General features: G+C 62.7%; 2 protein-coding genes and 1 non-coding gene across 8 annotated transcripts; 2 read left to right on the top strand and 1 right to left on the bottom strand.

Annotated features, from left to right (window-relative positions):
• Positions 1-726: 726 nt before the first annotated feature.
• Positions 727-6,580, top strand: LOC130159484 (SNF-related serine/threonine-protein kinase-like). 2 transcript variants are annotated; one of them, XM_056361185.1, is made up of 7 exons: positions 727-1,189; positions 2,013-2,181; positions 2,494-2,635; positions 4,142-4,283; positions 4,464-4,676; positions 4,784-4,921; positions 5,065-6,580. In XM_056361185.1, the coding sequence occupies exons 2-7, from the start codon at positions 2,047-2,049 to the stop codon at positions 5,930-5,932; spliced, it is 1,638 nt and encodes a 545-aa protein (XP_056217160.1). In that variant the 5' UTR covers positions 727-1,189; positions 2,013-2,046; the 3' UTR covers positions 5,933-6,580. The 2 variants fall into 2 exon arrangements, with proteins under 2 accessions (XP_056217160.1, XP_056217159.1); XM_056361184.1 differs by having other exon boundaries at positions 728-1,189; positions 2,013-2,635.
• A 1,010-nt stretch (positions 6,581-7,590) lies between these two features.
• TRNAK-UUU (transfer RNA lysine (anticodon UUU)) lies at positions 7,591-7,663 on the bottom strand. Its single transcript has one exon. It is a non-coding gene; the product is annotated as a tRNA-Lys (tRNA).
• An 871-nt stretch (positions 7,664-8,534) lies between these two features.
• On the top strand, positions 8,535-13,368 carry SETD6 (SET domain containing 6, protein lysine methyltransferase). Of its 5 annotated transcripts, none has more exons than XM_056361099.1 (9): positions 8,535-8,604; positions 8,701-8,799; positions 8,880-9,024; positions 10,004-10,145; positions 10,435-10,629; positions 10,787-10,910; positions 11,182-11,362; positions 11,576-11,718; positions 12,244-13,368. In XM_056361099.1, the coding sequence occupies exons 1-9, from the start codon at positions 8,578-8,580 to the stop codon at positions 12,553-12,555; spliced, it is 1,368 nt and encodes a 455-aa protein (XP_056217074.1). In that variant the 5' UTR covers positions 8,535-8,577; the 3' UTR covers positions 12,556-13,368. The 5 variants fall into 5 exon arrangements, with proteins under 5 accessions (XP_056217074.1, XP_056217073.1, XP_056217072.1 ...); XM_056361098.1 differs by having other exon boundaries at positions 10,787-10,934; XM_056361097.1 differs by having other exon boundaries at positions 8,545-8,799.
• The last annotated feature ends 1,251 nt before the right edge of the window (positions 13,369-14,619 follow it).

The following is a 14,619-nucleotide window of genomic DNA, read 5'->3' as shown; positions in this document are numbered from 1 at the left end:
CCCGCAGACTGCCCGCTACCAGGGCGGCAGCGCAGCCGGGCTCCTCTTGGAAAGGCCTCTGCCCTTGGGTGGCTTCAGCCCCCGGGGAAAGGGGGCGATAAGACACGAGAGGGGTTCAATGGGCTGTGACGTGCGCACCCGGGGAGGCCAATGGCCCGTGCCAGGCAGCTCCTGAGCCCTGTGCCGCCAGGGAGCACCCCCAGCCTCCCAGCAGGTCCCCGGGGGAGTGTGAGCCGCCGCTCCCGGCTGCGGTGGCAGGCCCCTCGGCACCAGCTGATTCCCGGCACAGGGGATGCTTCAGAAGAGGCACAGGACCGGCAAAGGGCTCATCTGCTGTGCTTCTTCTCCGGCCGCTGGAAATGCTCAGCACCCACCCGGGCCCCTCAGTGCACAGGACCCCCCGCTCAGCACCCTGCTGCCTCCTGCGCCCTGTGTGCCCGAGTAAAGCCTCGGCTTGGCCGTCCCCCTCCTGCCACTCCCGAAGCCGGGGGGGTTGCTGCGCGCCCCATCCCGATGGCAGCTCCGTCCTCTCGGCTCCCCCAGCCCCCTGGCCCGTGTTGCTCCCAGCTGCCGCCCCCCAGCCCGGCCCATCAGGGCCCATTTGCAGCCCGCGGGCGGGGGCTGCCGGGCAGGCATTAGCGGTGCCGGGGGCGGCCGCGCCGAGCTCGTTAGCCACCGGCGCACCGCCTGCCTTGTGCGCGGCCCCGCGGCCGGTAACGAGCTAAATGAGGCAGCCGGCCGCTCGCCGGGCCGCTTCCAGGAAAGCGGGCTCACGGCGGGGGGGCGGCCCCAGGGCTGCGCCCCCGGCCCCGGGCGGAGCGGCTCGGCGGAGATCCCCGTGAGCGGGTGCCCCGGGCAGGAGGGCGGCGAGGCGGACGCCCGGCCCACGGCGCGACCCTCGGGAGCCCGGGCGGGGCGGGGGGCTCTTCCTGGAAGCGGGTGGGCGGCTCGTTTAGCTCATTAGCGGCCTCGCCACCGCTGATGCCAGCCCAGCCGCCCCCCCGGGCACTACTGAGCCGCGCAGAAGGCCCAAGCCCGTGGCCGCTCCGGGAGATGCGATGAGCATCGCCCCAGCCTCAGCCCCGGCGGACGGGGCCCTTTAAGGCGCGAGCCCGGAGCCGCCCTGACGTCAGCGGGGCGGGCGCGCCCGGGCAGCCGCAGCCCCGGCGGCCCCAGCTCCGCCGCCCCGGTGAGTGCGGGGGGCCGGGGGGGCCGAGCCCCGTCTGCCGGGGGTATGGGGGTGCTACTGGGGGACCCGTGGTGACGGGGACTAGGGGTGGGGCAAGGGGGTGCCCAGGCAGTGGGAGTGGGAATATGGGGGTGCCCAGGGTGCTGGAGACAGGGGGGCTAGAGATAGGGGGGTGTCCCGGGGGCTAGAGACAGGGGGGGTGCGCTATGGGGGTACCCGGCGTGCCAGGGTATGGAGGGGGGAATACGGGGGTGATGAGGGTGCTGGAGATCTGGAGGAAGGGGTGTGGGGGTGTCCAGGGTGCTGGGGTGTGGAAGTGAGGGTGTTGGGGTGCCCAGAGTGCTGGGGTTACGGGGACCTGGTGGTGGGATATGGGGGAGCCCATGGTGATGGGAAATTGGAGGTGAGGGTGTTGGGGTACCCAGGGTGTTGAGAACCTGGAGGTGGGGTATGGGGATGTCCAGGGTGCTGAGGAGTAAAGGTTGGTGTATGGGGGTGCCCAGGGTGCTGGGGACTGAAAATTAGGGTATTGGAGTGTACAGGGTGCTGGGGACCTGGATGTGGGAGTACTGGGGTACCCTAGGGTGCTGAGGAGTGGATCCCAATAGGAGTATTGGGATGTCTGGGGTGTTGGGGACTGGAGGCCAGGGTACAGATGGGTGCCCCAGTCCTGGGATGCTGGAGACTGCGAGATGGGGTGTCAGGGGTGCCCAGAGTGCTGGAACCCTGATGTCCTCCTGGTGTCCCCAGTGCTGCGGGACTTGATATTTGGGGGTGCCCCATCCCTTACCCCACATTGCTCAGTGGCTCCTCCATACCACAGCGCCTGATGCCTGTCCCTGCCTGACATTGCCACCATGGCTGGGACGCAGGGCTGCGGCGAGGGGAAGATCGCGGGGCTGTATGACCTGGAGCGCACACTGGGCAAGGGCCACTTTGCGGTGGTGAAACTGGCACGGCATGTCTTCACCGGGCAGCGGGTGGCCGTCAAGGTGATTGACAAGAGTAAGCTGGCGGGGGAGGCAGCGGGGCAGCTCCTGCAAGAGGTGCGCTGCATGAAGCTGGTCCAGCACCCCAATGTGGTGCGCCTTTACGAGGTCATCGACACCCATGCCAAGCTCTACCTCATCCTGGAGCTGGGTGACGGTGGGGACATGTTTGACCACATCATGCGACATGAGGGCGGGCTGGCTGAGCCACGGGCCAAGCACTACTTCGCCCAGATCGTCCACGCCATCTCCTACTGCCACAAGCTCCACGTGGTGCATCGCGACCTCAAGCCCGAGAATGTGGTCTTCTTCCAGGAGCAGGGGGTGGTCAAACTCACCGACTTCGGCTTCAGCAACCGCTTCCAGCCTGGCAAGATGCTCACCACCAGCTGTGGTTCACTGGCTTACTCGGCACCTGAGATCCTGCTTGGGGATGAGTATGATGCCCCGGCTGTCGGTAAGGTTGGTGGGGTGCAGCCACAGCTGGCACTTACCCTGGGGACCTGCTGCCCTTGTGTCCCTTGTGGGGAGTGTGGTCCTACCGGCGCTGTACCACCTTGCTTTTGCCCCCTTACACTGGGAGCACCCATGCTCCCCCGGTAGCACTGCTGTCTCTGCGGGGAGCAAGCCTGTCCCTTGGGTGCTTGGCTGCCCAGCTCTGCCCTGGCACAGGGTGGTCCTCCCTGTGGAGGCTGTCCCCACACCCACCCAGATGCCACAGAATGATGGCTCATACCAGGAAGAGGAAAAAGCCCAAGCACGCTGTGAGCCTGATGTGGCATCCTCCAGTGCTCGGGAGGAGCAGCACGAGGGTGCAGCCACCAGTAAGCCAGCACTAGTGGTTATTTGGGGGTGTGATGCCGGAAGGAAACCTGCTGGGGATGCTGCTGTTTGGGCGGAGGAGCTCCCAAAGTTTCCTTTACTCCATCCCCACCCTGAAAAACGCTTCCTCTCTGTGGCTTCCAGCACCCTTCCTCCCCTGGCCGGGTGCAGGGGTCTGGGGAGACCATCCCGGGGCTAGGAGAGCCGGGCTGAGGGCACCAAGAGGCTCTGCTGGGACAGAGGGGACATGGCAGGGAAGCAGGACCTGAGCCAGTTCTGCTGGAATTTGGAGCAGGAGGATTTAGCAAAGCAAAACATGAGAGCTTAAAGGAAAAAGCCCAGCGTTGGCTCAGGGAAAGGTGGCTCCACAGTTGAGAACGGGCATAGCTTGTGGAGCTGGTAGAAGAATAAGCTGGTGGCTCTGCGAAGGGAAATGAAGGGAGAAAACCGTCACAGATGAGACATTTTCAAACACAGGCACTTGGCTTAAGCTGAAGGTATTAACGGGGAGCCCTGGGGCATGCTCAGCATCCTAAAAAAAGCACTTTTGCAGACAGTTTGTGTACTCGTCAGGAGGAGCAGGTGAAGATACTGCTGCTTCTGTCCCTGTCCCTGGGTTAGGGCAGCAGTCCCACTCTGGCTGGTGCCCACGTGGCTACAGGCAGCTGGAGAGCCTGGATGGCGGCTGTGTCCCTGTCCCGTGGCTGTGGTGTCCCCTCCAGCACAGTCTTGTACTGGGGTGGTCACAGTGGGGTCTGTTTGGCAGCTGGGAAGCTGAGTAATGACACGAAATAGTGCCATGGGTGGGTGACCTGGGGGGGAACAGAGCTTGGGGCTGGCCTCCCTGTCCCCACCTGGGAAAGGGGGTAAGACCTCAACTGCTTTGGTGAAGCCCCTTGAGGCCTGCTTGGATGTGGGGATGGAGAAGGTCCTTCCCTGCCTTGGTGGGGCTGTGGTCTCCCCATCTGTGGGGCAGGACCTGAGAACTGTTACTTCCAAGGAGCATCCCAGTGAGCACTGGTCTCTGCCGGATTGGCATTGGGGGCTGGTAGGGTGGGCTCCCCCCCCCAGGGTCCCTGGGGTTGGGGGCTTTCTCCTGGGCCATGGTGATTGCAACCTGAACCATTGCTGCTTCTTGCAGACATCTGGAGCCTGGGGGTCATCCTGTACATGCTGGTGTGTGGTCACCCCCCCTTCCAGGAGGCCAATGACAGCGAGACCCTCACTATGATAATGGACTGCCGCTACACCGTCCCCCCGCACGTCTCTGCACAGTGCGCTGAGTAAGCATCTCTCTCCCCCTGTAACTGGACTCCCCCAGACCCCAACTCACTGTCCCTGGGGGTGGGTGTGCCATCCCTGGGGGATGCCTAGGAGCTGAGGTGGGAAAAGGGAGGAAAAGCAGCTGAATTAGGGGTTCGTGTGCTGCTGCGGGATTGCAGCATCACCCCTTCCCCCCACAGTCTCATCTCCAGGATGCTGCAGCGGGACCCGAAGCAGCGAGCCTCCCTGGAGCAGATCGAGGGCCACGCGTGGCTGCAGGGGGTAGACCCATCCCCCGCCAGCCGCTGCCTGCTGCCCCTCACCTCCCACAAGCGCGTGTCTGGGGAGGAGCACGAAATCATCCTCCAGGCCATGACGTGCGGAAACATTGCGGATCGGGACACCATCCAGGAGTGAGTGATGGGGCAGGATGCCGAGGCAGGAGCCCCTGTGAAGGGCTCTGGGAGTCCCGCTGAGTGCATCCCTTGCACGCTGATGTGGGTCCTTTGGTCCCGCACAGGGCGCTGGAAGCCAACCGCTACAACCACATCACAGCCACGTATTTCCTGCTGGCGGAGAGGATGCTGCGGGAGAAGCAGGAGAAGCAGGGCCACTGCCTCAGCCTTGTCTACAACCTGGCCAAGGAGGTACAAAGCAGGTGAGCCCCTCTGCTGCCCCCTGTCCCCCCAAACCACCCCAGGTCCCCAGTGCAGAGTCCCAGCTGGTCCCTTGTCCCCTTACTTACTACAGTCCTCACGATGCCCGGCGGGGTAGTGACACCTGCATCCCCCCCTTTCTCAGGACCAACTTATCGGACACATTCAGCCCCGTGGGCAGCACCAGCAGCCTCTTGCCCTTCACAGAGGTGCCAGGCAGCCTTGCTGTGGGCTCCCGGCTGCCCCCCCTGCCTGCTGGAGGGGACACAAGTGGCCGGCAGCCCCCCAGGACCCTGCTGAAGGTCCCTGCTGTTGACACCACCATCACCAAGAGCACCCCCGCCCTGCAGCAGATCTGTGAGGAGGAAGAGGAGGAGGAGGAGGAGGAGGAGGGGAGGCCCAGCACCATGGAGAGGAAGAGCAGTTCACTGAACCAGGAGCAGATGCGAGCTTTCCTGCATGCCCGCCGCCGCCCATCTGGCTGCGGGGAGGTGTGGGGGCCAGGGGCCGAGCTGGGGAGCTGGGGCGGGCGCTCGGGGGTGGCCTGGGCTGGGAAGGGAGCGAGCGGGGGCTGGGGTCCCCCAGCACTTCGGGGGACCGGAGCCAAGCCCCCTAGGAGGGAGGACATAGAGCCTAGGGGCTCCTTGGCAGAGCCCCCCAGGGAAAAGGGAGCCATCCTGTCCCCCCGGAGTGGCTGTGCTGAGCTTCCCGAGGTGCTGGGGGCAGAGACAACAACCCCTGCTGCCCTCCCAAGCCCTGCAGACAAGTCCCCAGGGCAGGGGGCACCCAGCAGCCCAGCCCAGCGGTCAGGGGAGAGCTCGGACCTGGGGGGCATCGAGGGGGGCGCAGAGAGCGTGATCAAGCTGGACCCAGGCAAAAGCAAGGGGGGCAGCCTGCGGGACAGGCTCCTGCAGTTCCCGCTCTGTGAGAAAGCCCTGGCCTTCAAAATCCGGCCGGGCTCCAAGGAAAGCCTCCTCTCGCTGGGGCAGTTCAACTGCTGCCACGTCATTTAAGCCCCTGGGGCGGGGGTCCGGCCCCACCGCAGGGGCAGGGAGCATGCCTGCTCTGCGTTTGGTCTGCCTGTGACCTGCAGAGCAGTAGCTGTGGGGCTGGCGGGGGGCACGGTGCCCCTGCTTTGTCACCTGCGGTGGCCACCCTGCTAGCATCCGCCCCTGGCGCCCGCCGTGCCGGACCCCCCAGGACGGGGCTGCCCGGGGGGCGAGGTGAGCTGGGTCTGTCCCGAGTGCTGGGGCAGCCCCATGGACCACGACACATTTTTTTAACTACTAGAAATAATTTTTTTAAATAGTCTATTTTAATGTAATTAAATAGAGATTGCTATATCCCCCCCACCCCCTCCCCGTGACAGCGGCTCCCCCAGCCCCGCAGCCCGCGTGGCCCCAGGACCAGGCTGTCCTGCCCGTGGCGGCTGTGGGGCAATCGCTTGCCTGCCTGCAGCCCCCCTGCCGCCGTCCCCCCCCCGACCGGGGCCAGGCACAGGCTGTCCCCTGGGCCTCCCCCCACAAATAAGCTTCCTATTTATTATCGCTTTGTTTTCTTGCTGGCAAGAAATGAGTGACGACTGAGGCGCGCACGCGGAAGGGATTGGAGCTGCTGGGAAGCAAAGTTAATCGGGCCAATAAAACGCACTCGTGGGTTGATACGGGTGCCGTGTCTCTTGCTGCGAAGCCACCACGGCTGCCCTGCAGCCCCGCGCGGGCCTGGCACCAGTGATGGCTGCCCCAGGCGGGCAGCAGCGGGGTCGATCTGGGGGTGCACCGTGGGCGTGGGGTGCAGCGGGCACAGGCTTTCCCTCCCCAGGGCTGGTGCTGGGCCGGCTGCTGCAGTTTAACCGCAGCCGGTGCCTCAGCCCCGCGCCGCCGCTTGCTCGTTGCTTGCCTGCCCCGGTGCAACGGGGGAGAGAAGCAGAAGGGTAAAAGCGAGGCAACTCATGGGCCGAGGTAGAGCCAGTTTAAGGGGAAAAGCAAAAGCTGCGCACATGGGCAAAGCGAAGCGAGGGATTCGTTCACCCCTGCCCACTGGCCAGCCGGGCTCCATCACACGTAACAGGGGCTGGGGAAGACAAACGCCATCGCTCTGAAGGTTCTCCCCTTCCTTGTTCCTCCAGCTTAACTGAGCAGGGCATCACATGGTACGGAACAGCCCTTTGGCCCGTTCGGGCCAGGTGTCCCAGCCATGCCCCCTCCCCATTTCCCGTGCCCCCCTCAGGAACCCGAGAGGGCCCGACTCGGTGTGAGCTACCGAGAAAATGAACCATCCCAGCCGAAACCGGGACACTGATGATGTGCCTGTCCCTGGGAGGAGGGGAGCCACTGTACCCGCCCACCCCCCCCCAGCCCCCAAGAGCTAGGCTTGGGGCGGGGGAGGGAGGGAAGGGGGGCGGCTGCAGCTGTGCCTCGAGGGGAGCGAGGCTTTGGGGGCTCCGTAGGGCACAGGGCCCCCTCTCTGCGGCAATGGGTGGCTGGAATACGCGAGTGGTGCCGTGTGGGTGTCAGATGGGATGGAACCGGCCCCAGAAAGATCCCTGGGGATGGGATGGTGCGGAAAAGAAACAGGGGGTGGGGGGTGGGTAGGGGGCTGTCTGGCAGCAGGGAGAGGGGCTGCTGCCGCCCGCGGGAGACCCTGCCGTGCTGCTAAAGGATAACGCCTTCGCCTGAACAGGGGCTTGAACCCTGGACCCTCAGATTAAAAGTCTGATGCTCTCCCAGCTGAGCTATCCAGGCTCCCGCCCGGGGGGGGCGGGACGCTCCGCACGGACCCCGCGGACCCCCCCTCGCTGGGGCACGGGGGGACAACGCGGGACACACCCGGCCCGCCCCGAGGGACCCACCGCAGCGGGGGGCGGCCTTGCAAGACAGGGACCCCCGGGACCCCCGCCCTGCCCCGGCGCGTACCAGCACCGGGTGCGGAGGCTGCTGGGGCCTCTTCAGGCGCCTCTTGCGCTAATTGGCTTCATCAAGAGCCACCAGTGAGGCACCTGCCCGCCCTCCGCCAGGGTTAGTTACCGGGGGGCAGAGGGGTGACCCCGCGCTGCGGGAAGGGTCTGGGCGGGAGGTCAGAGCTCGGCACATGCGGGTGGGGGGTGCCGACTGAAAAAAGCTTAATGATCCTGATTAATTAGAACCCGCTGCTTTTAACCCGCGCCTGGCGGCGCGACCCCGCCGGCGCCCCACAGCTGCCACAGAGGCACCGGAGCCCGCCGAGGCGGCTGCAGCAGGACCCTGCTGGGGACACCCGGGCTTTGGGGAAATGCCCCCGGAGGCGGCCGCGGGGTGGAAAAGGGGCCGGGAGCTCAGAGAGAGGCCCCCAGGCCCTGCCAAAGGTCATTTGCTGGTGCCTGGATCCCCCCCCGGAGAGGCCCTACAAGCCCCTCCGAGTGTCACAGAGAGGGACTCTGAGGCCCCCCCGACCCCGCAGAGAGGGGCTGAGAGGCCCCCCAAGGCTCCCGGCCCCACAGAGATGACCCAGACCCCACAAGAGGGCTTGGACCCCCCCAGCGAGGAGCTCAGAGCCCCCCAGACAGGGAGGGGCTGGACGAGGCACCCAGTGCCCCCCCTTCTGCCACCCCCACCGGGGGGCGGAGCCGAGCCCCGCCCCGCCCACCCCCACGTAGGGGGCACCACGTGTCCGCAGCGCCATGGCGTCGGTGCCCAAGAGGCCCAAGGTGCCGCGGCGGCGGGGTGGGAGGGACACGGGACACCCCGATCCGGGCTCGGGGCTCCGGGGGCACCCCCGCTTCACCCCGGCTTCTCACCCGCAGGCGGCTGCCGGAGGCAGCGCCCGGGGACAGCGCAGCGCCGATCCGCTCTCCGGCTTCCTGGCGTGGTGCGGGCGGGCCGGCGTGCAGCTCAGCCCCAAGGTGAGGCAGCCGGTGGGGAGGGGGGGACCGGGCCCACCCCAACAGCCCCCTGACTGTCCCCGCTGCCCTCTCGCCCCCAGGTGCGCCTGAGCCGGGCGGGCGCGGTGGCGGGGTACGGGATGCTGGCGGCGGCCGAGCTGCAGGCCGGGGAGGTGCTGTGCAGCGTCCCGCGCGCCGCGCTGCTCTCCCAGCACACCAGCGCCATCCGCGGGCTGCTGCGCGACGGTGAGGCGGCCCGGGGCGGGCGGGGGGCGGGGCTGTCGGGCACCAGGGGGAAGGGGGGGGCTGGGGACCCCGCGGCCGCTCTGCAGCATCTGCGACCTTGGAGGGAGCGCCCGGCGGTGCCCTCGCCCCGTGCGGGGAAGGATCGGCTCCTGCCCCCCCCCCCCCCCCCTCCCCGTGCGGGGAAGGATCGGCTCCTGCCCCCCCCCCCCCCTCCCCGTGCGGGGAAGGATCGGCTCCTGCCCCCCCCCCCCGTGCGGGGAAGGATCGGCTCCTGCCCCCCCCCCCCGTGCGGGGAAGGATCGGCTCCTGCCCCCCCCCCCCCCGTGCGGGGAAGGATCGGCTCCTGCCCCCCCCCCCCCTCCCCGTGCGGGGAAGGATCGGCTCCTGCCCCCCCCCCCCCCGTGCGGGGAAGGATCGGCTCCTGCCCCCCCCCCCCCGTGCGGGGAAGGATCGGCTCCTGCCCCCCCCCCCCCCGTGCGAGGAAGGATCGGCTCCTGCCCCCCCCCCCCCCCCCCCCCCGTGCGGGGAAGGATCGGCTCCTGCCCCCCCCCCCCCCCCCCCCCGTGCGGGGAAGGATCGGCTCCTGCCCCCCCCCCCCCCCCCCCCGTGCGGGGAAGGATCGGCTCCTGCCCCCCCCCCCCCCCCTCCCCGTGCGGGGAAGGATCGGCTCCTGCCCCCCCCCCCCCCCCCGTGCGGGGAAGGATCGGCTCCTGCCCCCCCCCCCGTGCGGGGAAGGATCGGCTCCTGCCCCCCCCCCGTGCGGGGAAGGATCGGCTCCTGCCCTGCTTCCTTCGGGGCGAGGACAGGGGCAGGGGCCTGGGCGGCTTCAGTGCTGCTGCAGCCCGGGGCAAACCGGAGCAAGGGCAGAACTTGGCCGCGCTGCCCCAGGCCGAGGCCAGGGGACGAGGCTGGTGGTGTCGGCCTTCGGAAGACGCGTACCTCGGCTCACTTACACTTTCCCCACGCGCTGGTTGCTCAGCCCAGGAGTCCCTGCAGAGCCAGTCAGGCTGGGTGCCGCTCCTGCTGGCCCTGCTGCACGAGTACACAGCCAGCAGCTCTCCCTGGCAGCCGTACTTCTCCCTCTGGCAGGACTTCAGGAGCCTGGATCACCCCATGTTCTGGTAAGGTGAAGGCCATCCAGGCTGGGGGGTGGCCCCGTTTGACAGCTGAATGTGGTGGCACAGACTGGGGGGCCCGGGGGTAGGTAGGGATGATCCCACCCCTCTGTTCTCACCCTGTGCTGCTGATGGCAGGAGCCTGAGGGACGCTCTCAGGCACCACTCGGGTTGGAGCCAGCTACAGGCTGGGGCTGTTGGGAGCACCAGGAAGCAGGGAGGCTGAAGAAGGGAGCTTACAGACCCCTGCGCCCCAGGGCACAGAGGGATGACCCTGCTGGTTTCCTTGCCACAGGCCTGAAGAAGAGCGAACAAGACTCCTGCAGGGCACAGGCATCCCAGAAGCTGTGGACAAGGACCTGGCTAACATCCACCTGGAGTACAGCTCCATCATCCTGCCCTTCATGAAGGCCCACCCGAAAATCTTTGACCCCAAGCTGCACACGCTAGAGCTGTACAAGGAGCTGGTGGCTTTTGTCATGGCCTACAGGTAAGGAGCAAGGACTTTGCTTTGGCAAGGAGCAGGATCACGGGACAGGTTACAGGCTGTGTTAGGGTAGCAGTTGCACAAGAACACGAGGAAAAGGTAAAGCTGGTCCTGTGCCACAGAGCGTCCAGCTGCCTGGTCTTCATCTCCCCCATCTTAGCTTTCAGGAACCTTTGGAAGAGGAAGATGAGGATGAGAAGGGGCCCAACCCTCCGATGATGGTGCCTGTAGCAGATATTTTGAACCATGTGGCCAACCACAACGCCAACCTGGAATACTCTCCCGTGAGTGCAAAGCCACTGGGCCAGGTATCATCACGGTCACATTCCTCAGCACCACAAGGCCTTCGGGAGTGGTGCACAGCAAGGCACCAGCACTGCTCACCTGCTTTGTCTGGTCTCAACCTCATTAATACGAAGCTGTTTTGCTGAACATACTTCCCTGGTGCCTGCTTGGCTTTAGCTGGGGAGAGCTTAATCTGAGCCTCTTAGAAACCTCTTTTCCAAGCATTAGCACCACTGCAGCTCTAAGCCCCTCTTCTCTCCCTGCTTGCAGCAATGTTTACGAATGGTTACCACACAGCCCATCAGCAAAGGACAAGAGATCTTCAACACCTACGGGCAGATGGCCAACTGGCAGCTCCTGCACATGTATGGCTTCGCAGAGCCGTACCCTGGCAACAGCAACGACACAGCTGACATCCAGATGGTGACAGTTCGCAAGGCAGCACTGCAGCGTGAGTGACTGTAGCCACTCTCGGAAAGGCTGGGGCAGGGATCTCTGTTCAGTAGTCACGTAATGAAACAGGGATGGAGAAGAATGTGAAAAATAAGCCTGTTGTACAGTGTGCTGGGGTTACATCCTGGGTTGCTGCCTGCCATCTGCCCTTCCCTGGTCACCCACCCCCACAACCCGAGTTGGGCTGGCAGCTCTGCTGTCTTCAAAACAGGTGCCAGCAGCGAGGCACAGCAGCAGCTGGTCGCAGAGCAGTGGGACTTCTTGTGCCAGCTGGAGATGGTGGGGGAGGAAGGTGCCTTTGTACTCGGCTGGGATGAGGTGCTGACAGAGGAAGAGCTGTCCACAACCCTGAAGGTAAGCACTGCAAGTGGTGGAAGAGCTAGGCAAGGAAGAGCACAGGCTACGTGTACTGCAGCGGTGCAAACCAGCACGTGGAATGGCTCAAGTGAAGGAGGACAAGCATGCGAAGGCATTTTGGTACCAACACTCCTGTGTGAAAAGCAGTGGGGTGGGGTGGCGGATGCCCAGCTCCCAGGCTTCAGGTACTTCCTTTCCTGACCCAGCCACCCGCAGGTAATTACAGACCAGGCTGGAACAGCTCCATGGCTACTGCTGTTCTAGAGAGCTGCTGCACCTCTGCAGGCAGCAGCCAAATGTCCTTTTAAGACTGTTGCCAACACACAGGTTTGCTGTCTGAAGGCTCTTCTAACCCCCAGGTCACTTGCAATGAGGTGTCTACACCAGTTTTGCACACTCATGTTTAGTGCAGCTGAGCAAGAACACACCTGCTCCGTGCAGCTCCAAGCCCACACTTCTGTAGAGAAGAGAGCCCGATGTACTGGCACTGCCAGTGACTTGTCTCTGCCTGCGTCATTACAGGTGCTGTGCATGTCAGAAGAAGAATTTAAGGAGTATAAGGAACAAGACGGCTGGGAGGACAACAGTGAGGAAGAAGAAAACTCCACCCTTTCAAACGAGGCTCTCTCCAGACTTAAAACCCCTTGCAAGAAGCTCCTTTATGACAGCGTGTTGCTGACCCTGGAGTCCTACGGGTCAGACTTGAAAGCAGAGCAGGACTTGCTAAATAACAAAGAGGCTTATGAGAAACTGAGTCGAAGGGAGCAGCAAGCGTTGCATGTGCGCTATGGACAGAAAAGGATCTTGCATCAGCTGCTAGAGCTGGTACACTAGAAACCTCGCTGCCCCTGGAAACAAACTGCCTGGAACTGTGCTTGGGAAAGGAAGGCCAGCCTTGGGCAGTCTCCTCTGCAGCTCTGAGAGCAGATGGTGAGATTGAATATAGGCCCACTTGTCCCTCCTACGGCATCTGGCTTTTCAGCTACCTCTACATAAACAAAAGTATCTTCCACCGCACAGAAGTGGTTTGGGGTGGCCTTATCTTACAATGAGCACTCTGGAGCACAACTACCGCCTTCTTCTAGACAACTTAAGAAAACCCAGGCCTCCGCAGGGCTGTTTTAGGAACACAGACATATGTTATCAGAACAGCAAGTGGGTTCCCTCATTTAGCATCAGAAATGTCAGGCAAGAACTGCTCCTTAATCAGATGAAGAGGGCAGAAATGCAGCTGGTGGCTCTCACCTTACAGAGGTGCAGAGTAAACACCTGGCAGGCAGAGATGCTGACAGTATAGGTGAAGAGTTCAGTGCTGAGTTAATACTGCGCATTTGAAAGAGTACAAGCCCATCCATCTGGGTTTCATGGAGGCTCGGTAGAGCAAGGTATTTCCTTTTCCCTCTCTAAAAGGCAGTTCTGTATGGGCTCGAGTACTCTTTAACAGAGCATGTCACAGTTCTGCAGCTGTTGTAGGCCAAGCATTTGATACATGTGCTTCAGTGGATACAGTTCTCCCCTGAGCTCAGGCACTGCTCTGCATCGTGTTTATATTACTGTTTTTCCCCTCAGCAGTTTTTGCGTGACAGAACACTGGAGGTTTGCAGGCCAAGCTATATTTAATAAAGAGAATGTTTCTTACCCAGCCAACACTGTCTGCTTCAACAGGGTGCAAAGCCCCATGTGAGAGGAGAGAATCTTTGCTGCTGCAGTTAGAAGTAGTGCAAAGCAGCAAAACCCAGGCTGTACTCATGGAGGTAAAGGTCAGCTACAGCCCCACCAGCGCTACTGGGGGCCAGGGTGGTGCAACAGTACCTACGGTAGCTTTTTTAGTTCCCCTTTTTACAGTGGTGTAATGCAGTGGCTGTTCAGAGTCCAGCCTGCCATCTTGGCACTTCCCTCCCTACAGCAGACTAGATTTCAAACTAGGCACACTGGTTCAAAAGGTTAGTCTTTGTTCCTTAAACATGAAGTGCATTATACCAGGGCCTCTGCTGGCAAGGACACCAGTTATCCCTGGGGAACTGACACCAGCACCATTTACTTGGACAGTACCAGCTGCAGGTTCCTCACCTGCCAAGAGAGGATACAATGTGTAGTGGCTTCCATCATACCAGCCCAGCTTGCGTTACTGGGATCTTGGCCAAGTGCTGTCCACCTTCCACCCCCTCTTTACAGCAGTCTAACAGTTTTTAAAGCCTAAAGGGATCCAGTCATGTACAGCAGCGTTAGTACAGAACCAGAGACACCTTTGAGCTTCCAGTCCTTAGGACAAGTCAATAAGCTCTGCATATGGTTTGTTAGTTAGATGGCAGAAAAAAAATCCCATGGCATCTGGACTAGATGAAGAAAAACCTGGTTGCTGGTCATTCTCTGTATCCTAACCCAATACAGGAGGAAGAGTAAGCTGGAGTTGCCAACACCAGGACCAAAAACTTCCAACTTCAAAAGGCTCGGCCTTCAGTACAACTGCTGGCCTGCCAAAGAAATGGCAGGGAACTGCAGGAGCTGGCAAAGGACTACTGCTTGACTGAAAAACGCTGCCTAGAAACAGGTCACAAACAGAGGATTCCCTGTGAGCCGCAGTCCACTGGCACAGCTGGCTCCATGGTCCCTCAAAACTAGTTTTTGCTTTGTGCAGCAAAACCACAGCCAGGTACACAATCCCTTAAACCTGAGTGGGAAATCCTGACCTCCTCATCCATAGAACAGCAGTCAACTAGCTTCAACAAACTAGTACTGCTTCTAAAAAGCAAGCAGTGAAGCTTTATTTCCTAGTATTTTGCTAGGTTGCAAGGCAGAGGCTAAAGGATTTTGCAGTATTGGCCACACTGAAGCCACAGACCAACTTCGCAGATACCAACACCCTTCAGCAAGGATCTGTGCAAGGCATTATCACAG

Source organism: Falco biarmicus, chromosome 15 (assembly GCF_023638135.1).
Source record: "Falco biarmicus isolate bFalBia1 chromosome 15, bFalBia1.pri, whole genome shotgun sequence".
NCBI classification, from domain to species: domain Eukaryota; kingdom Metazoa; phylum Chordata; class Aves; order Falconiformes; family Falconidae; genus Falco; species Falco biarmicus.
This window is presented reverse-complemented; position numbering and strand designations above follow the sequence as displayed.